The sequence below is a fragment of the Festucalex cinctus genome, chromosome 1 (genome assembly GCF_051991245.1).
Source record: "Festucalex cinctus isolate MCC-2025b chromosome 1, RoL_Fcin_1.0, whole genome shotgun sequence".
In the NCBI taxonomy this organism is placed as follows: Eukaryota; Metazoa; Chordata; class Actinopteri; order Syngnathiformes; family Syngnathidae; genus Festucalex; species Festucalex cinctus.
Window position 1 is genome coordinate 46,807,106 of NC_135411.1, and position 22,090 is coordinate 46,829,195.

The 22,090-nt window shown below is 39.8% G+C and overlaps 1 protein-coding gene across 1 annotated transcript in view; it reads right to left on the reverse strand.

Annotated features, from left to right (window-relative positions):
- The window catches only part of hs2st1a (heparan sulfate 2-O-sulfotransferase 1a), a 61,007-nt gene that overhangs the window by 5,204 nt on the left and 33,713 nt on the right, over window positions 1-22,090 (reverse strand). Inside the window, exons 2-6 of the mRNA XM_077538278.1 lie at window positions 4,851-5,104; window positions 4,591-4,676; window positions 3,218-3,356; window positions 3,031-3,128; window positions 1,861-2,018 (exon numbers count right to left, since the gene is read on the reverse strand). Coding sequence (XP_077394404.1) covers window positions 1,861-2,018; window positions 3,031-3,128; window positions 3,218-3,356; window positions 4,591-4,676; window positions 4,851-5,104 — 735 coding nt within the window. The remainder of the gene's footprint in view (window positions 1-1,860; window positions 2,019-3,030; window positions 3,129-3,217; window positions 3,357-4,590; window positions 4,677-4,850; window positions 5,105-22,090) is intronic.

Here is a 22,090-nt window from a genome sequence, read left to right on the forward strand (position 1 = left end):
ACTACAGTAAATAGTTATCTTACCTTCTCAAATCTGAGCAGATGTATGCATAAGTCCTAAAAATAGAAGAATGCTGATCAATCTTGGTTAAATGAGGCTGAGCAAATGCTTCGGGGAAAACGGCAGGTTTCAGTGAGTGATTGGTAATTGCTCAGACGCTAATTAAACATGATTAAACAAGGAGGCAGGAATAAGGTCAAGCGCATGAAGCAGACTTCACTTTTGTCACTGTTTTTTTTTCTTTTTTTTCTCTCGCTTCACCCTATACTCTGATGTTGCTGCTCGTTAATGATTACACCAAGAGAGAAAATGTCTATATTTGGATGGTGCTTAACATTTATTGGAGCTGAGGTGATCTGAGGCTGTAAGCGCTCCCGGTTATGACATCCATCACAAGACTCAAGTGAGGGGAATGCAGAATAGAAGGTTATATGACCACACGTAAAATTTGATCTTAATAATGAGTCACATTATTAACAAGACTTAACACCCTGACATGCAAATATATTTTTAGAGGCTTGCACAATAGCCTCTGGTATCTCATCAATATGGCTACAGTGTTGCTTTGCCTTACAAGCTTAATTTGATCCGTGACCAAGTTTGTACTGTAACACAATTTACACAAATATTTATATTTTTTGTTACGCCGTTTTAAGAAATAAAAATAGCACTGGATTGTATAAAAAAGAAGTATAAAACGTAATACATATTGTAGGATTTGTGTGATAAAGGCAATAACACTGAACTAAATTGTCAATGTAACCTCCTTGCTCTTTAATCATTTTTCAAAAGGGATTAAGTCAAACCTCATCTAATACCATGACATTTTACAGCTGCAACATTGCGTTCACAATGGCTTGTTCAGAACGGATTTAATATCTTCAAGTCTTATAAGGCTCTCCACTATTCATTCCGAAACTAATCAGCACAGACAACGGTGTGACGCACGAGCATGTAAAAAACAGAAGGAATTTGTCTCCGATATGGGCCAAACTAGTATTGTAATATTGCAGCTTCACTGGTGTCGGGTCGAAACGTTGTACCTCCAAAAGAGTCACTTTTCACAAGACCCCAAAATCGGCAAGTTTGTTCCACCATTAACATTGCATCATCAAAGAATGCTGGCCATTTTCAACATTTAAGATTGGTAAAAAATTTGTAAAAACAACACCCACACGGGTGGACTGACCAATGGTATGGATTTTTCAAAAAAATATCTAATTGCTCAATTTCGGACTTATGAGGTTTCGGTCCAACGCAAACGATTTATTACATACATTTTATTTACCATTTGAGTGCAATACATTTGAATTGACCCATAACATATTTTTATTTGTTTATTTTACTATAGTTAAGTGCAGTTTAATATTCAAGCAACTTAATGTTACATTAGCTAACAAGAATATTAAATATACTTTTAGGAATTAAAGTCTTTCGATGGCACTTGTTGGTTTAAAAATGTTACAGAGCCAAAGGTAAACAAAATACGTAATCATAGAATGAAAATAAAAACATTAGTTTTATAGTTTAAACCTTAATAAAAGTACTACACTATAAATTTGATAGAACTGGTTAACAAAAAAACAATCAACATAGTGAGATTGTGATCTATTTGAAAAGAATGTATAGTACATGCAAAGAGCTAGCAAATTGTTAGCCTAACAGCATCATTTTTTACTATCTGTCACAATATTAATACAAATATATATACTAATGAGCTTGCTTAAAATCTGTTTTTATTCCTGTATGTCTGTGAAGATTCTTAGTTAGCCAGGTCACAGTAATCCATAAAGGTTGACTTGAGGCAAAACAAGCGCTACTAGGCTAACAAAAATGATGGTTAGCTATTTGGACGCGCACCTGTTTTGTACAGTTCAGTGGCTCCTTTGAAGAAGCGTGGCAGAGCCGCCTCCAGCATCATGACAAAGTCCTCCAGCTCTTCCGTCACTCCGACCAACATGTACTCGTTCACCAGGTTGTATTTAGCCTGCTCCAGAGCCCACTGGCTACCCACGTTCCTGCAAAAGACAAACGTTTGCATTTTTAATCCCGCATGGACAGGGAAATGCTCACAGCACCAGATAAAGGAAAGGAGGAAAGATAACACGGGGAAGGATTAGGACAAAAGGAAGGATAAAGACAAAGAAAAATTCTGTGTAGGTGTTAACTTTTGTTTCAAAAAAAAAAAAAAGGCTTATGAAACAAAACGGGCTAGAATTGGGAACAGTCTGATAATCTGTGTTGGAAATCGAGTGCTGAATTAACTACACACAAAGGCTGTAAAAACTAAAATCCAATACACGTTTAATATCTCAAATCAATGCAAAAATATATTCCTTCTTACCAGATATTTTTTGTCTGACAACCTTTCATTTGCATCAAGCATGTTGTTAGCCTAACAGCACAATTGCTGGAGTCATTTTGGAATATATTTATAAAAACAAGAGAAACAAAACACAACAAATTCGACAACTAACGAGTGCAGTTGCCTCAATTCAATCTTTGCAGATTCCAAGGACCTGGAATAATTTACAATCAATACAAACATAAAGAAAAAAGTTAAAAATGACTCAATTACGCAATTATTATACTGTATTAGCAAAGAAATTGAAACTAAGACTGTTCCAATAATTTTGCTCACCCTAAAAATGTGTTGTTTTGTCACAAATAATCAAGTTAAATAATAGATTAAATGTTGATTTTGTATTTATCTTTTGAGGTTAGACCCAAATGTTTTCAGCCTATGGCAAAAAAAAAGAAAAAAAGAAAAAAAAAAAAGAAAAAAAAAATGGAATTGGCCTCCCTCTGTACCAATTCTGTTTGGCATGGAGTCCATTTGTGTGGTCAAATGAATCTTACTGATGCAAAAAAAAAGAAAAAAAAAAGTCACATTTGGATTCCCATCACAATGGAATGTGATACACGCTGACATTTTTAAGTTGTTGGGCTTTTTAATTTTTTTGGGTTATAGCAAATTAAAAGTCACTTTGTTTGTATTTGTCTTTCTGAGGTGTCTTTGTCACCACTGACCAGCATTCAGAGTAGTGCCCACAGAAAAAGGGAATCTGGAGCCAAAGCTTCTCTGGGGCGCAGTCAGAGCCGCCGGCTGATACGCACTCATCAAATGTCTGAAACATGGCAAAAAGATGAAATGAATACATTGCTTATATATATTGTGAAGAGATGAATATGTGCAGAAGTGCCTTTGGATCGAGACCTTTTTGTCTCCTTGTTTCCTGCGCCTCAAGCCGGGTCGGTAGTCATCTCCAAAACGCAAAAAGTAATAATAGGAAACCAGCCTTTCAATGGGGTCTCTGATCACGTTTATGTAGATCGGCTTCATCTTCACCCCAAACCTGAAACAACATGCTTCGGTTGAAAATGGAAGTGATTTGGAAAACCGAACATGCCAGTTGTGTCTTGACCTGGCTGTGTTTCTTTCATTTCATCTGATGTATTCATTATTTTACTTTTATTAATATTATCTTATCGATTGTGGCTTATGTTTTGTGTTCGGTGTACTGTACATTTTGTTACAGCTGTGGTTGCTGTTAAAGTGCTTTATAAAGTTGAGTATTAATTTAACTGTTTCCCCCTTAAAATTGGTTTATTAAAATGTATTAATTACAATCATTTTGTATTTATTTCTAATTAAATAATGGTTAATAATTACAGAACACAATAAATATACTAAACGCATACAATTTTAAAAATGACATACACTATTGGAAATTTTTGTAATAACTCATAATTAAATTAGTTTAAAAGACATGAGAAAGGAATGTTTTGACACAAGCTATTTGACAAATTTCCTTTTTAAAAAAAAAAGTACCTTATTAAATAGTTGGTTGATTGCTTTATCAAAAATCATCCATAAATATTCATAAAAAAAATACATGTAGACCTGCATATAACATTTTGTATTTATTTATTTATTTTACATAAAAATGGCCAATCACAATAACATTTCTAAATAAAATATAAACTAATGTAATTGGTTAATTGATTTTTGTAAATAAAATACAAAAATATTCATGAAAAACAAATTTGACTAAATAATGGTTAATTAATCAAAAATAAATAAAAAGTGAGGATGAGTTATTATTATATATCAAAATAAACCATTTCATATTTATTACATGAATTTATTAATGTTTAATTTTCATTTATGTAGCAGAGCTAATTAAATAATTGTTTAATTCAATTAAAGTACATGTATATTTAAACAACTATTGTATTTACTTGTAATTAGTCACAAATTAATTCTAAACATATGATATAATATTAAAACTATTTTAAATAATGTACACACACATTAAAACAAGTTTTCTTAAAAAGTGGAATAGTTTCTACTCAGGAAGAATATATTATTTACAGTATTTATTTTTACTACTAGAACACCTGATTTCCCGATCTGGGGATGAGTAGTGGATATCTAATCTCATCTGCCTGTTTTTAAAAAAAAATCCATTTGTTCCCTTGAGCTCAAAAGTTGCTTACTCTTTCCTGACTTTGAGTCAACAGGCTCACTCGCTGTGCAAGAACAGAGAGCTTGATCACCACAAGGAGGAGTCAAGTGCACGTTCTTACTTGGTGAAGTCCAGGAAGGAGACATGGCCGTGGTAGAAAGCTGGCTTCATCTCCCGCCATTCAGTCACATTCTTCACAAACCGCACCTGAACCCAGGAAAATACGCAGTTTACTATGAAGTGGCCGGTCAATGAATATGAACACAAAGTATACAGTTACAAAGACCTCCCTGAAGAGACGTTGCTTGTATGGGAGCATATGTTGCTCCTTGTTATTTCTAATTAGCGTATGAATACTTCCAAAAGGCAATAGATTGTGACCTGGTCCTGTATTGACATGACGGGGTTGTTCTTGGTGGTGTTGATGTGCAGGACGTGGTAGTGGTTCCTCCCGCACAAGTCGTAGGCGATGTTGGTGAAGGAAGTGCTCGCCGTCTTGGGCACGCGGTTGTAGATGATGACCACGTCATCGTCGCTTTCTGACGCAGACGTCCACAGCGAGTCCCGCTCCCGTAGGCCGTCTTGGGTGTGCCGCTGCTCGATCTCCCGTACCTCGTGCCTAGCAATGGCCCGCTCTGGATGGGTGACAGGAAGTTAAATACAGTCACAAAGATATATACAATTGCAGGAAAATGTATGTGAACCCTTGGAAATACATGGATTTTGCCTTCATTTGTCATAAAATTTGATCTTCATCTACAATAAGTCACAAGAGTAATACTGAAATAGCATGCCTTGAGATATGAGTTTAATTTGTTCTGTGACCACGCTTGAAACTCAAAACACCTTTTCCCACTGAAATGAATGGACAGGCCATGAATCTTATACAGCCTCCTAAAAATAGCCCACCAAATGCTTTGTATTGTGTGTTTTAAATTTTGTCAATTCAACAGACCTCTGTAAGCTGTGGTAATATTTGCCATGACTGGGTCATGACAGGGTTAAGTTTGGGTCATGCAAGGGTTATGCTTGGGTCATGAGGTGCCGCCGTCTCAAGTTCCCTCGTCTCGGCAGAGTTGCTGTCGCCTCAAGTTCCGGCGGCACCTGGCCAATGGCCGTCTCTCTCTCGCTCCAGTTCCGGCGGCGCCCGGCTAGTGTCCACCTCCCGCTCCCGTTCCGGGTGCCCGGCGGTGCCCGGCCAGCGGCCGCCATCTGCTCCTGTTCCAACGGCCGGCGCATGCCCTGCGGCCGTCCTCTGCTCCTCGTCTGACGGCGCAGGTTCTGCGGTCGCCTTCACGGGGTACTGTCATGTACTGTCATACAAGGGTTATGCTTACTGACATGACTAGGGTCATGTAAGGGTTATGTTATGCTTACTGTCCGTTATGGGTTATGCTTATTGTCATGACTAGGGTCATGCAAGGGTTATGCTTACTGTCAGTCATGACTAGGGTCATGTAAGGGTTATGCTTACTGTCATGACTAGGGTCATGCAAGGGTTATGCTTACTGTCATGACTAGGGTCATGTAAGGGTTATGTTATGCTTACTGCCCGTTATGGGTTATGCTTACTGTCATGACTAGGGTCATGCAAGGGTTATGTTGAAACCTAGGCCTCCACCAGGAGGCATCCTTTGAGGGGGGGGTCATGACAGGGTTAAGTTTGGGTCATGCAAGGTTATGTTTGGGTCATAACCGTACGGTCAAGTGTCTGTTTTGAACTGATGTAATATAGTTTCAACTGGTCTTAAATTATATGATGTCATGAGCTATGTCATGTCCATCCATCCATCCATCCATTTTCTTGACCGCTTATTCCTCACAAGGGTCTCAGGGGTGCTGGCGCCTATCTCAGCTGGCTCTGGGCAGTAGGCGGGGGACACCCTGGACTGGTTGCCAGCCAATCGCAGGGCACACAGAGACAAACAACCATTCACACTCACAAGCACACCTAGGGACAATTTGGAGCGCCCAATTAACCTGCCATGCATGTCTTTGGAATGTGGGAGGAGACCGGAGTACCCGGAGAAGACCCACGCGGGCACGGGGAGAACATGCAACTATGTGATGTCAAGAATCTTTAATCTCTTTATCTGGTCAACAGCCAATCAGATAATTCCATGTCAGTCCTGTTACCCACATGTCTAGCCACAACCAACCAGGATGATTCGCTGTCTATATAAGCCTTCGGAGAAGTGTGTGTTTTGTCGGATTATTCCTCTGTCCAGCTGGCCACCTGCTCCTCTTTTCCTCGATGCCTTCTCGTTGGTTCTAGTCAAGTCAAGTTATTTCCACACCTCTTGATGTTATGCGAATAAAGCGTTAAACTCTTATTTGTGTCTGCACTTTTGGGATCCAACCTCAGAACATAATATTATTTACTTTTTGCATAAAGGATAAAGAATATATGCCTCAAAGTACTGCTTTACTATGTATGTCTACATGTATTGCTTTATTGTTTATGTTCTAATATCTGTTACTTATGTAGAATACAGTGACACCCACGCTATTCATTAGCCCGTCTATGTCATTTTGCATTGTTTGTTAGCATTAAGATAAACAGTTTCCTATGGCAGTTACATTATTTTAAATACACAAGGTGTAATTTTCTGAGTTTTATGTTTGACAGTAAACTTCAACTGCCTGGGAGTGGCAATAAACAACTTGAATCTGTTTTGATGAATTGTTCATCACTGTCTGCCAAACTGCTGCTTGTAGTGAAGTGAGTTGGCTTCACTGTCAAAGTAGCTCAAATTTGTCCGAAAGACTGCTTGTATGTCGAAAAAATAATTTGATTGCTTGATTGAAGACAATATGTAAACAGACAGAGTACAGACTAGGGGAAAAAAAACTGCTGACTTCTCAGAGAACTAATTGTGGTCAGAAGTCATCCAACCTAGAGTCCAATCAATGTGGCAAGATTGGAGGTGTTGGTTAAAACTGCATTGCCCTTAGTAAAACACATTGTTTTGAGTTCACTATTCTCAACAAGCATTGTTCAATGTGTACCTTGCATCATCTAAAAGACTTCCTAGCATATCAACAATTAAGAATCTAACATGAAGCTGGAAAAAGTTTAAAAAAAAAAAAAGTATCTCTAAAATCCTTGATGTTCATCAGACCTTGGCAAGACTGATACACAACTCTGCACATGAATATAGTTCAGAACAGGTACTCTTCCTTGAAAAATGCAATGACAATAACAAGTAGTAAGTAAAATAATAATTAGTTAAAAAAAAGAAGTTACCATGTTGAAAACTTAAAATAATGCATTATGTTAGTTGGTGATGAGTACATAAAATTTGGGGTGTTTTAATGGTTCACTGAACAAAAACCCCACTGTGCTGTCCTCCCACATGCTCCATCTTTGTTTATTCTGGTAATCAGTGTGCTAAATGTCTCACAGGTCTGTTAAAATCATACTAAGACAACTTTCTACATAACTACTGTACGTATTCTACCACTATGTTAATTAAATCTACACCAATTTATAGCATAGAAAATAATTCTGAAATGTTTTATATTTAGGGATAAATATAAAACCTTCAAAAACAAAAATAATGCGGTCGTAAAAGTGTGCTTTTATATTTAGTGGGGATGTTCATAAAAGTCATCCGTGTACGCCTGCCTATTTTTTTCTTCAGCTGCTGTTGGAGCCCGAGTCAAGATGGAGTGAATTATGAACAGTTCCAAAATTCAATCTGTCACAAAACCTTCAGGCGTTTCGCTACAAAGTTGAAGATGATGGGCGAATTTCACCTTTCAGCATGACAACTCTGCAGCACACATCCAAATCGACAAAAGGACGGCTTGACTAGAGGAAAATGTAGGTTTTAGAATGGCCCGCAGCGAAATCCAGTTGAGAGTTGCAAGAGGGCTGTGCACAAGGGATGTCCTCGCATATTTGGACTGCTTTTGCAAGGAAGGCTGCAAACATTGTTAAGCCAACATGTGCCATGCTGATAGACTCTTTCCCCCAAAAGGCTGTAATAAAATCAAAAAGTACCCTGGTGCTTTGAGATAGGTTAATTTGTCCTTGTGACTCAAAAGATTCTTATCTCAAATAATCTTTTCCCATTGACATGAATAGTAATTGCCTTAATCCATTCTTGCGTCTCAAGAAAAAGCAGTTTGGAATGTGTTTTAAATAAGTAACACTCTAATATTGTACAATATAAAATCATACAGTATGACAGAATAGATTACAATGTAAAGAATGAAACATTTTTCCCATATTTTTTGCTTCACTTCAATGGACATTCTGCAACAGTTTCTTCTGGTAAGTGTGCCTTGGCCACCTGGTGCAAGTATGATACAGACATACGCATATACATGGAGCTTATCAAAACGGCTCACGAAGCCGCAGAAATATGAGTCATTCTTTGCAGTGGATAAAGAATATATGCCTTGTGTTCATACAGTGTTCATAGCTCAAATTGTTGCTTGCATGTCAATGCAAAAATAAAATAAAATCATTGTATCTCGAAAAACTCGTAAACTTGGTTATTCGTATCTCAAGGCACCACTATATAGTGTTGGGATAGAATTATGCCACAAATAACAATAACTAGGGGTGTTTGAATTAGGGTTTTATTTTGCCGATTCCGATACTGATCATCAATCAGTGAGGTCAGCTGATACCTATTCTGATGACATGGATTAGTTACACATTTTTAATTTTAGAGCTTCTCACTGACTATTTTAATAATCAATTAATCTGTGAATTGTATTTGATTGATAAATCCGATTAAAAATAAGTTAAAGCATCAAATAATTAATCACAAAAAATAACCACATTATTCATAAATTAATGCAGATTAATCACACTATTAATTTCGACCACAGACGATCCGGATGGTTACGTTAAAGGAAGCACTACAGGTTGTGTTTGAGCAATAAACATAACTACATGCATTAAGTAAAGCATTTAATAAATGTTTGTGTATGACATTTTTGTCCATGTCAAAATAATGGGGTCATTTTTTTCCATTTCAAATTATGCAAATAATTAACTGATTAGAAAAGAGGAGGATGAGCGTGTGCAGTGGATCAAAAAATGTTGAAGACGTCCTCATAACATGAAATGTCGAAAGAATTAACACATAACAGGTGCTCTTCAAAATTGGCGGGCAAAATATGCTGATAAAAAAGCCTTTTTAATTCAGCGATTAATCGAGATTAATCAAGATTCTAAGATGTGATTAATCTGATTAAAAAATGTAATCGTTTGACAGCTCTAAAAACCACATTCTATCCACATTTGCATCCTTTATTGACTGTACAAAAACAAGACACGACTTCCGACCGGAGGCAAAAATAGGCAAAAATGTTGATCGTTTGCCTAAGTAAGACCAGATGTTTGCAAATGACTTACTTGGAATAAACACAAAGATACTCATTACTTAGTATGGCCATGGAGGAACACAGAAATATGAGAATATTTACTGTTGAGCAGCGTGTGAGATTCCTTGCACTAAATAGACGAAAATGTACAGAGGATGAGACAGAGACGCCACCATCCTCCTGCCACGGATGTCCAAAGGACAACTTCACGAATGTAGTTAGCCCGGGTGGTGCTTGCATTGAGTGTCGGACCCAATGGGTCGACCGCAGCTTACCTTCCACAGCTGGGGCCTATAGGTGTTCGTCATTAACTTCCGTGATTCGGGCCCGTCGCTTGTCACTTTCTGTTTTGCTCTCACAAGCTTTTACGATTACTTTTTTTGGTTTATTTTTTTAAACTATCTCCTCTCGCTAGCTGCTTGTTAGGCACTCTAGCCTATGGCTCCGATTAACTTCTGCTAGCCGCTCTTGTTAGCTGCTCCGGCTAATCCCGGCTCGCTCTGTCTTTCGGTGTCGCTCGCCGGGCTTCACAATGGCTGCCAAGTCACCGTCGCTCATCGAGATGCTCGTTTGCTCACTCGATATAAGAATTGGTGGTAGGCTTGCGAAATGTGGTTTCTCTGAGCCACTGTCGTGTGCGTGCTTCTGCGTGGTTCTAACGCTATTCTTTGACCACTAGATGGTGCCAGGCATCACTGACTGTCCCTTTAAACACTAAACAGAGCTATTCTTTTCAAATGTACTGTAACTATACAGGTTTATATTCCTCACAACATAAGTTAACTTTCCATAGCCACTGAACCTTCACTTTTTCTCTCTTCAAAAAGTGTGGTTCGTTCTTATTTTAGATCAAATATCTCATTCAACCAGCGTAGGATAGTTCAACATGATTCACTGCGTCAAGATTTATCTACTGGGGTTGAGGCGAAATGATGAAAAGCTGCGAGACGAGAGCCAGAGGTGACAGGCCGAGGGTGAGAGGTTGGCAGTTTGACTGGAAGGTGACAGTTATTTGAAAGCTCGTGGACGTGGGACGGGACATCAATTCACTACAAATGAGGAGGGTGGAAGGTTGGTGTGTGTAAACTGGAGTAGTGTGAAAAGATTGCGCACAAAAGCAGCCTCTTGCCTTTGTTGCCTGCAGGCTTTTCTTCATCTGAATTCATGGCAGACTGACTGCTGTTGACAATGCCCAGAGAAGCCTGCAGGAAGGGCGACCGACGGGATTGTGCGAGTGCGTGCGCGTGTATGTGTGAGAAGGAGCACATCACCGGAACCCCTAATATCCGTGGGAGCTCATCGCTGTCACAGCCTTGTCACCTTTATAGCAGGGCTTCTCAAAATGTTTGGTTTCAGGCATTGCTGACAGGGAAGACATTTTTCAACTTTTCCTTATAGTGTTAATGCTATGAAAGTATAACTACTACATTTATGATCTGTTCACAGTAATTCCCCGATTATTAGCAGTTCATTAGATGCCAAAAGATGTCACCAAAGCCTTGGGTAAATGGGAACGTAGTCATTGGTGTCATGGAAGTGATTCCCTATCTGTCATGGTTTGGGTTGGGTTTGGGTTGATTTTGTTACTTTTGTTATGGCTCGGGTTTAATTTAGGTTTAGTTTGGTTTTGTCCTCATGTCTCTTTAAGTTCTTGTCATCATCTGTTTGTTTTTTTGTCTTTGTGGGCTTCCGCTGTCTCATCAAAGCTGATTATGTCCAACTTGTGTCATGACTAGGGTCATGCAAGGGTTATGCTTACTGTCGTGACTAGGGTCATGTAAGGGTTATGTTTACTGTCATGACTAGGGTCATGCGAGGGTTATGTTTGGGTCATGACCATGAGGTCAAGTGTCTGTTTTGAACTGATGTAACCAGCATCTAGTTTCAACTGGTAAGACTCTATGTGATGTCACAAGCTATGTGATGTCAGGAATCTTTAATCTCTTTATCTGGGCAACAGCCAATCAGAGAATTCCATGTCAGTCCTGTTACCCTCATGTCTAGCCACAACCAATCAGATCGATTCGCTGTCTATATAAGCCTGTCTGAGAAGTGTGTGTTTTTTGTCAGATTATTACCTCTGTTCCAGCTGGCCACCCGCTCCTCTGTTCCTCGAGGCCTTCTCGTTTCTGGTCTAGTCAAGTTAGTTCCTCGCCTTTTGATATTATGTGAATAAAGTGTAAAACTCTTATTTGTTTCTGCGTTTTTGGGATCCAACCCCAGAACATAACACCTTGTGTTTGCCTACCCCTCCTCTTGTGTCAACCAATCAGCACCCTCTGCCACTTGTGTCATGCCCAGCTGATGTTTTGTTTGTTAGTCAGATCCTTGTTTACCCCCTTGTTTTTGTTGAATTAAATCCCTTTATTGACTACACCACTGCCTCCATGCCCTGCTTCCCTGTACCTGGGTCCTCAACCCTACATACTGTAACACTCTCTGTTTTGAAATGTATGGAGTAAAGGCCTTGCACTGCACTTTGTTTTTGTGGCATACATCGCAAAGTTGAACGCTGAAGTAAATGATCAGGAAGTAGCCTGATGCCTTTTTCCGCTGGGTTAGGAGATGAACTATGTCTCAGTTCTGAAAAATGTATTTGTCAGTGTTACAAAAGAAAGCTTTATCAATGCATGGGGGAAGAGATGTGATACAAGCAGAGCATGCATGACTATGTCATATTTCATTTTAAGCTAACATTTATCGTTAACAATGCTAGAATCAAACACTTCTCCCACTTTCACCTCACCTGGTACATGACATCACTGTGCCTCACGTCATTTATCTCATGCCGCAAAGCTCAGAACACTGGGACACGTTTATTATTGGTTCCTCCATTCCATTGCAACATCATTTATTGTACAACTCCAACCAAAATGTCTTGCTGTCGCAACTCTAAAATCACTTCGCCACTACCTCTCACTGTCATTACAGCAACACTGTTACGTCATTGCACCACAGCAGCCTATACGCAATGTATACATATGTTGACGGTGCACTTTGCTGTGCTAAACGTGGTGTGAAAAGGCCATAATAGAAAAAAAGTCATCAGCAAGATGAACACAGTGAGCCCACAATATTTGCGGGGATATTTCCACACATACAGCACAAAAGATGATACCCGGGGTCCCAGGTTAGCCCAGTTAAGTCCCAAGACTTGTGAAAATAAAAAATAGAACAAAATAAGACTAGACATGCAATTTCTGGAGAAATTACATGTGAATACTGAAAGCTGAATGCTAATACTGTATTTGAATACATGTGAAATGCTTGTGGAATATGGAATAATATCGGGGGGGAAAGTAATAATGTGAAATAACATTTCATACATCCATCCATCCATTTTCTTGACCGCTTATTCCTCACAAGGGTCGCGGGGGGTGCTGAAGCCTATCCCAGCTGGCTTTGGGCATTAGGCGGGGTACACCCTGGACTGGTTGCCAACCAATCGCAGGGCACACAGAGACGAACAACCATCCACACTCACAATCACACCTAGGGACAATTCGGAGCGCCCAATTAACCTGCCATGCATGAGGAGACCGGAGTACCCGGAGAAGACCCACGCAGGCACGGGGAGAACATGCAAACTCCACCCAGGAAGGCCGGAGCCTGGACTCGAACCCGAGTCCTCAGTACTGGGAGGCGGACATGCAAACCAGTCAGCCCACCGTGCCGCCCACATTTCATACAATAGATGTTGAAGAATTCGACAATGTCTGTTGTTGAAGTCGTCGTACTAAAAGTTACTCTAAGTGGGATTTGAACCCTCGCACCCCACTCACCAGTCCTTTGCTTTAACCACTGGACTATTTTGACCATGAATAAATCTGTGACATGACAATTGTACTGAATAATGCAGTATAATACAACGCTGTCGATGCGGAATGGGGATATTACGCATTTATTCTTTTAAGTGAAATCATAATGCATTTCCCCATATGATAGTTGGTATACATGTACTGTATATCACTTAGCATAATGACCATGTAAACAAACATTAAATTGTGGGAAAACTGTAAGTAACGTGGAATGAGAAAATTATACCCCAGGAGGCGTGAATTTTAGAAGCAAGATTAAATTGTAACGGTTTAAATCATATGTATTATGTGGGAGGTGTTACTGGTCAAAAAAGCAGGCGGAATAAAAATGCTATAATAAAGAATCCGAATAACATAAGTGTGAATGTGTTCAGTATTCACACACAATAATATAAATTAAATAAAAAAGGTAAGGGAGGTACTATAATTCACACTTTGAAGGTGTGAATTATTTTTTTTTTTTTTATATATACTACTGGTCAGTCCACACATGGGTGTTATTTTAAAATGTATTGACCCAGAAAGTGTTGATAATGAAATTTGATTGAACAAAAATGCCGTTTTTGGGGGCTCCTGAAAAGTGACTATTTTGGAGGTCACTGTACTCAAGTTAGATACTTGCAAAAATGTGCTGTAAAGAAACAATTGTGCTTGCTTTATACTTCCTAGCCTACATCTGCCTCCCACCACCACCCAGTGATCCACGGCCCCCCCAACACACACACACACGCACCCACACACTAATGTCTCCCTTCCATATAAACGCTGCCCCTGATCAAAGTTGTATCTTGTTACAGATGGAGCCGCACTGTTCCCATGTCTGGCGCACGAGTGGAATCACGCCAGGTGGCTACAAAATGGTGTCTGTCAGAAGGCAACAATTGCAGGGGAGACGTTCATTCGCACGGCAGAAAACATCAGTAGCAGCAGCGACAACAGTTGCAGTGGTCAAACTTTACGGCCTGGGGCTCATGTGTCCTATCTAGGATTATTTTTATGAGCAGGGTGCTAGGAAAGCTGGCTGTGATATTCAAAAGAAACGCGGTGAGTCAAAGCTGCGACAATGCCAGCCATAAATATTAGATGGCAGTCGAGCACCAGGCATCTGAAGGCTTTTAAGTGGAATAGCATTAAAAAGCTCTGATAGGTCGCTTCACATTCATCATCAGGTGAGTGTTGGAATTTTTTCAGATGGAGAGCATAGGGAAATGCTACAATGCAAAATCTAGATGAAATATCTCAAATAAAGGCAAAGCTATTTCTTTCTTACCAGGCAGTTTTTGTGTAAGAGCATTTGATTTGATTTGATTTATTTGTTCATTTTTCCTTTCGGACAGCATTGATGACAATCAAACATTACATCATACAGTTTAGACATATAATAACCGAAAAGAAAAAGGGCTGGCAGGGAGAAGCATAAAGCTTATAAATTCCCGCCCCCATACAAAACTAGGACGCAAAAGATCAAGCAATAAAAATAAAAATCAACAGAGATGATAAAATTTCACTCAGTTCATCAAGTCCATGAAATTCGATATCCAGTTGATTACATTCGGAGACTTTTGATTCAAGCAGGTGGATTATTGAAAGTTCACTCAGTTCATCAAGTCCAAGTAGCAAGTTGTCGAGATGATTACTTTCGGAGACTTTTGATTAGGCAAATGGATTATTGAAAGTCAATCAGATCCTCTTCACCAGTGATTTGATCGCATATAGATCATGACAAAAGATTCTTTCCGGTAGTTCGTTGATCACTTGTTGATTAGTACCATGTGGATTATCACAGTCCAGCAGCTTTAGATAACTGGGCATAGTGAAGACCATGTGTCCGACACCTCCTTCAGTCCGATCCGTCTTCATCACGATTTTGATTCATCGCGACCTTTTTCTCCAGTTCAAGCAACCTTGTGGCCATGTCTCTCCTCATTCCGTTCATGGCAAGGTTGAGTGCTGCAATGTCGTTTTTCACCAGAGAAGTGTCATCATAGGCCTTAGTTCGGCCGGCTTGCACGCCAGTGATGGCTCTCAGGGTGGCCTCAGCCATTTCCTCTGCATTCTTCTGGCGATCAGACATTTTGCGCAGCGTACGAAACAGCCAGTGGGTTCCAAGCCCCAGCAGCATCAGCATAACCACCAGCAAAGCCAGCAGGTATACGTCCTCCACGTCCTCCACGTCCAGACTGGTCAGACACACTGGTCTCCACCTTGCCCAGGAATCCTCAGCATATCCAGACATGTGAGTTCCACTTGGACATGAACGATCAGTAGGTGCAGGTCTCATCATGGAAAAGATTTTGTCAAACGCACTTACAGACCATCTAATTAGATCTATATTGGTTTGCAAAAAGTTCTTGGAGCAGAGTGTCCTTTTCACAGCACTCAGCACAGATGCTGAACGATGATGCAAATTTCACTTGCTTCAAGCATTTATTTAAAAAAAAAAAAAAAAAAAAAAAAAGCTATTAAGGCTTAGTGAGATTCCATTGGTTATGAGTTTGTTTAGGTTAAAATAAGGAATACCACAATTCCATAAGTGGAGTTTAATACACCAGTTATAATACATTGCTGTTTATTTAGGTTTGTTATGGTTTCAAAAAATCCTTTCAGTTCAGGTCATAGCAGGCAAAGTTTAATACAATTATTGTTTCCGACATGAATTCCCCTTTAACAAGTGGGTTGGCTGTTATCCTTCAAAGTTCTGTGTGTTTCATGCTAATTCTGAGAACATTATTAACTCATTCACTGCCAACGTTTATATTCGTATATTGGAATGTGACCTTTAATGCCATTGCCGTATATATTCATCGAATCCATTTTTCAACAGTTAGGCATGGAAGAAGGTCTCGCCCAGCTTGTCTGTCAAATTCAGCTTCGTAAAGCACTCTAATGACTAACAGATTCCAGTAGATGGCAGCGTTGTATCGCTTTTCAGATAACCATTGCTTTTGCGTAAAAGATAAAGATTAAGGGTGAATCACAGCATGTAAAGTTGATTATGAGGGATATAAATGCAAACGCACTGGAACAAGACAAGATTAGATACATCATAATGAACAGAGTATGTCGATGTATAGTATAAACAGACCATGTGTCATAGGGATGTAACGATAAGGACAATATCGTGATATCGTGATATTAAAACTTCCACAATATCGTCGTCGTCATGTTCACAATATTTAAAAGGAACACATCTGTTTAAAAAAAGTCAGGTTGATTTCTATTTGTGCAGTTCTATCAGCCTCTAGTGGCTAGTTTAGTAGTGCAATTCAATTTTCAATAGAGATGTTTTGGCCTTCTATGTTTAAAATCTATGCTAATTGTTAGATGAAGGGGAACCTCATTTGCTTGTGAAGCGATCAATGTGTGCTTGCATTACCAAGTATGTGCCTCAATATTGTTATTAGAGATTGTAGGTGGTTTATATGCATTGCTGTTATGTACAAAAGCACAATATTGTGAGTTTTTTTAGTATGAGCTCATTTCTTTTTACAATATTGTGATCTTATTTAAATATCGCCAACCCCCCCACAATATTGTGATAATTATTGTATCGTGACCCTCATATCGTGATAGTATCGTATCGTGATGTTTGGATATCGTTACATCCCTAATGTGTCATGGTACGCAGTAAAAAGTATGTCTCTGAACGCAAGAAAAATTGAGTAAATGATGAATGCCATGTAAAAATCTCACTGTTCTGTTTGATGTTTCTGTTCACAAAAAGTTATTTTTTCCACCCTTTTTGGTCAGAAGCTGGTGCTATTGGTGATTATTAAAGAATGGAAAAAGGTTCTGTGAAAGAAGAGTCTACTCGTTCTTTTGGTAGGTTCAGATTGCTGACATTAATTTATCACGTATGATACTCTGTGGGTCTTGAAAGATGAGTCAAAATGCTGCAACTCGGTTTTCAACACGACTGGCAACCTATGAATCAATACAATACAGATGCTTTTAACTTTTATGCTGATTTAAATATCTGTGCACAGCAAATTCATATTCAGCCTCAGTGTTACACAGCTGTGCTAATAAGTTTATGTAAACCTATGAGATCAAATTTATGTCTGCCAACTAGTGGTGAATGGTAATGTATACAATTGTGCTCATCAGTTTACATATCACTAGGCCTAGGGTATGTAAGCTTATGAGCACAACTGTATGTATTGTATTACATTGTACCACGTTCAAGTTCATAACATGCATCATGAATTGTGTGGTTTTTTTTGTTTTTGTTTTTTCTGACTGCTGGTCTTGAGTGACAAAGAGGTGACCACACATATTAACACTAACTTCGCCTTCTGGAAGGCTCCAGGGGGCTTAGAAGGTTTCCACACATTTCTGAAGCACATTGACAAAAGCGGGGGGTGGGGGAGCAATCGTGTCCTTACCAACAACAACGTCCAAACTATGGCCGGCGAAAGCTCCCGCTACACACACTGTGTGTTTTTTGCCAAATTTCCAAACAGGCCACAAGGACAAAGACAGCTTCTTGGGCTTTGTAGAACGCCCCCATTCATTACCAGACTACTTGGCACAAACCTCCATATCAGGGGGCAGCACGCATCCACACAAAACGAAGCTTAGCGCTCCCATCTGAGGTCATTTAATTAGAGGACAAAGGCCCGAATTACTATGGCCACACAGCAGGCCTCCTTTCACTGCACATTTCTGCCACTTCCTCCCCTCGAGCCGTCTCTGTGCATTAAAAGCCAATTATGAAGCGTGAATCCAACACGGGTCTTAAACACTGTGACAACTACAAGCCTATTACCCCCCCGGTTTTCATTCTCGCCCACAGACAGCGGGGAGACAGAGTGCTTGTAGTTGAACATATTTACTGAGGCAATTTCGCGGCCGATTAAAGACAACCATTTGGAGTCATCATTCATATTTTGCCACCAGATCTGTGAAACTGGGACAGGTCGTCGTGTACCACCGTTACCGCCTCACTCGTGATGGGATACTAAAAGAGAGGGAGACGGGATGATGCTTTGGCTAAGCAGATCATAAATCCATCACGGCCCCCTCTTTGCTTCAACCCAGGGGAGGGTTAGCCCCTTGAACCGAGGCCTTGGGTTATAGGTGGGTAATAGAGATTGGCTATCGCGCCCTGACTGAGGTGTGCAGCTTTTGCCGTTCTGCTTGGATGCCGCTGGATTGCAAAATCAATGACGGATGACAGAGGAGACCTGGCCGGCTGGCTGGCTGCTTTATAAAAAAATGGCATTCATCGAATGATGCTGCTGCTGGTTTTGCGGATCCGTATGCACAAGCTCAGATGTTTTTTTTTATGTGATAAAAATGACAAACATTTGGATAAACAGAGTACGGCAGAAAATTGTGTTTTCCTAATAGATCGCGATTCATGAATCGTGACCTTACTGAATCATAATTTACACTTAGCTTATAGTTTCCTTTGTAACTTTCTTTGTAACTCTTTCAAAAGGCAAGAAAACAAAACGTGTCCAATTGCCTTGCTTCAACTGCTTGAATTAGCAAGCACATTGATATTTTTATTGATATTGGGAAAGTTTATTAAAAATTGCATCGGTAATTACTAATTACGCTATTATGCTAATGTTGTGCAGCTACTGCTATCTTGGAAATTTGCTTTAGCTTAATTACAGAATTAAATACTCAAACTTTGCAGTGTTACAGTGGCTTAAACTTTTTTAAAGCCACTACAGTACATGTGTTAAATACAGTTCAATTGCATTTAACTTTTAAGTATGACAGAGTTGCATTTCATCTTTGAGATCCGATTTTGTTATGTTCTGGGGTTGGATCCCTAAAACGCAGACACAAATAAGAGGTTAACGCTTTATTTGCATAACATCAAGAGCGTGGAACTAACTTGACTAGACCAGAAACAACAAGAAGGCATCGAGGAACAGAGGAGCAGGTGGCGAGCTGGACAGATGAATAAATCAGCAGAGACACGCTTCTCTGTCAGACTTATATAGACAGTGAATGGATCCGATTGGCTGTGGCCAGACATGTGGCTAACAGGACTGACATGGAATTGCCTGATTGGCTGTTGACCAGATAAAGAGATTAAAGATTCCTGACATCACGTACTTACATGTTGATAAAGATTCCTGACATCACATAGCTTCTGACATCACATAGCTACTGACCAGTTGGAACTAGCTGCTGTTTACATGCTGATTTGGGGGCGGTGTGGTTCAGTGGTATGGTGGTCATCTCCCAACCCAGAGGTTATGGGTTTGATCCCATGCCAGTGTGACCACATCGAAGTATCCTTGAGCAAGATGCTGAACCCCCAATTGCTCCCGATGCTGCGTATCAGTAGGTGAATGGGTAGTCAAAATCTAAAGCGCTTTGAGGGCCTTGTAAGGTGGAAAAGCACTACATAAATGAAGTGCCATTTGCCATTTGATGCATCAGTTCAAATAAAGTCAAATAAAACCAAACATCAGACATTTGCCACAAACAAAACACAGTCATTACAGATTTATTTACATACAAATTTTATTTGGCTTATGTGCATATCTTTTAATTGAATCATTATTTAGCCAGCGGCCCCGCCCCCTCCATTTTACTCTACCATTATTTAAGGGTGGTGTTAATGTTCAAAGATTCATCATATTGAGTAAAAAAATAAAAGATTCATTTAAATTATTTCACATTTTAGCTCTCTAGCCTGTGCTTTAAATTGATAAGTATGTGCTTTACATTGATTATCTTTTAGAATTCATTCATTATGTAATAGTCAAATTTGCTGGATCTATTGTGGGTTTGGAACGTATCCCCTACCATAAACAGGGCTATTCTAAATCACTCTGTGGCTCCATTTTTCAGATGGAGGATTAGCAGAGGAAGCAGTGGTGAAGTGGGATGACAAACAGGTGTTAACACCCGATGAAATAGAGCAGAAGCTGCACCGCTATTGTTATCCGAGTGATGACAAGCAAACACGCTCAGAGAGAGACACCTTTGTACAACAGCTGCAGCAGACAACTCAAAAGTGAGACAATTAAATGAGCCCCTGACATCGACAAAGTACTGTCTACTACTCTAGTGGTGACTACTTTATTTCATTAACCAGTCACAGAACGAAATAAAGTAGTGGTAACCAGTGGTTAGCTGCAGTATTAGTCATTCTTTGCAGAGGATAAGGAATATATGCCTGTGAAAATTGTTAACATTACAGTTTGAAAAAAAAAAATCTGTTGAGTTACATTTTTATGCTGAATCAAACTAAAATTGTCATGCTGATTCCAAAATTGCAGTGTTTTGTTTTTTACCACATCAAGTTTCTTCTCCATAGTTTACCCTCCAGATAAACCAAATACCACTGATTAGCTGTCCTAAGACTGTAGGAAGGAGAGCTGATTACGATTACTCATATACAGCTACGTTGCAACTTGTTTATGCAGTACCAATTGAGAGTGGCGAAAGGTGTGTGCGGAGCTCCCAATAGATCAGTATTATCAATATCTGGAAATTGAGAGCGAGCATAGTAGGAATGAACTTGATTAGTACTGGCTTTTTCTTAACTTTGTAACCATAGGCATACCATCTTAAGTTCTATTGTGTTTAATCTTCAAAAGCTTGTAACTATTCCATCTTAGTGTTTTATTTACACAGATACACATTTCATATTTTTAAAATGGGGATTCTATAGCTCAAAAACTTGATGTGATAGAGGAAAAACTAAGATCGGTTTTGAATTCCGCACCCTAAAATAAGTTCATAACAGTCTTGTCTTGTCATACCTAACTCAACAAAAATTGTGTTCCCCATTATTATCTGTCTCCATGTTTGTCCACCATTTATATTCAAATGTCTGTTGCTTGAGGGCACACACAGCCAGGCCGATGCCCGTCTATAGCATATTTGTCACGATGGGGGGGTGTTGGAGGCAGGACCCAAATGCAGGGGGCAACACAAACAGGGCAAGGCAGGGATGCAAGTAAAAAAATGGGTTTAATTAACAAAAAATGTAAACCAGGGACTATGGAAAAAATTTACAAGATCAAAAACAAACACAAGGCACGGCATGGATAACAGGGACAGGAACAGGAACAACAGCAGGCACAGGAACAATGACAGGCACAGGGATGCGTCTTGCCGTCCTCTTGGCAGCGCTGGGACAATACCGCCCCAATCCCAATGTTCGAGGCATCGACTTCAGCCACGAACTGGCGTTTGGGGTCAGGAACTTTGAGGATTGGGGCGTTGGTAAAGCGAATTTTCAAGTCCTTAAATGCTCTTTCGGCTTCCAGGGTCCACATGAACCGAACTTGCGGGGAGGTCAAGGCGTGTAGGGGAGCGGCAATGGTGCTGAAGTTCCTAATGAACCGTCGGTAAAAATTGGCGAATCCGAGGAACTGCTGAACCTTCTTTCGCGAGTCCGGCGTGGGCCAATCTCGCACGGCGCTGACCTTGTCGGAGTCCATCTCCACCCTCCCGGGTGAAACGACAAATCCCAGGAAGGAG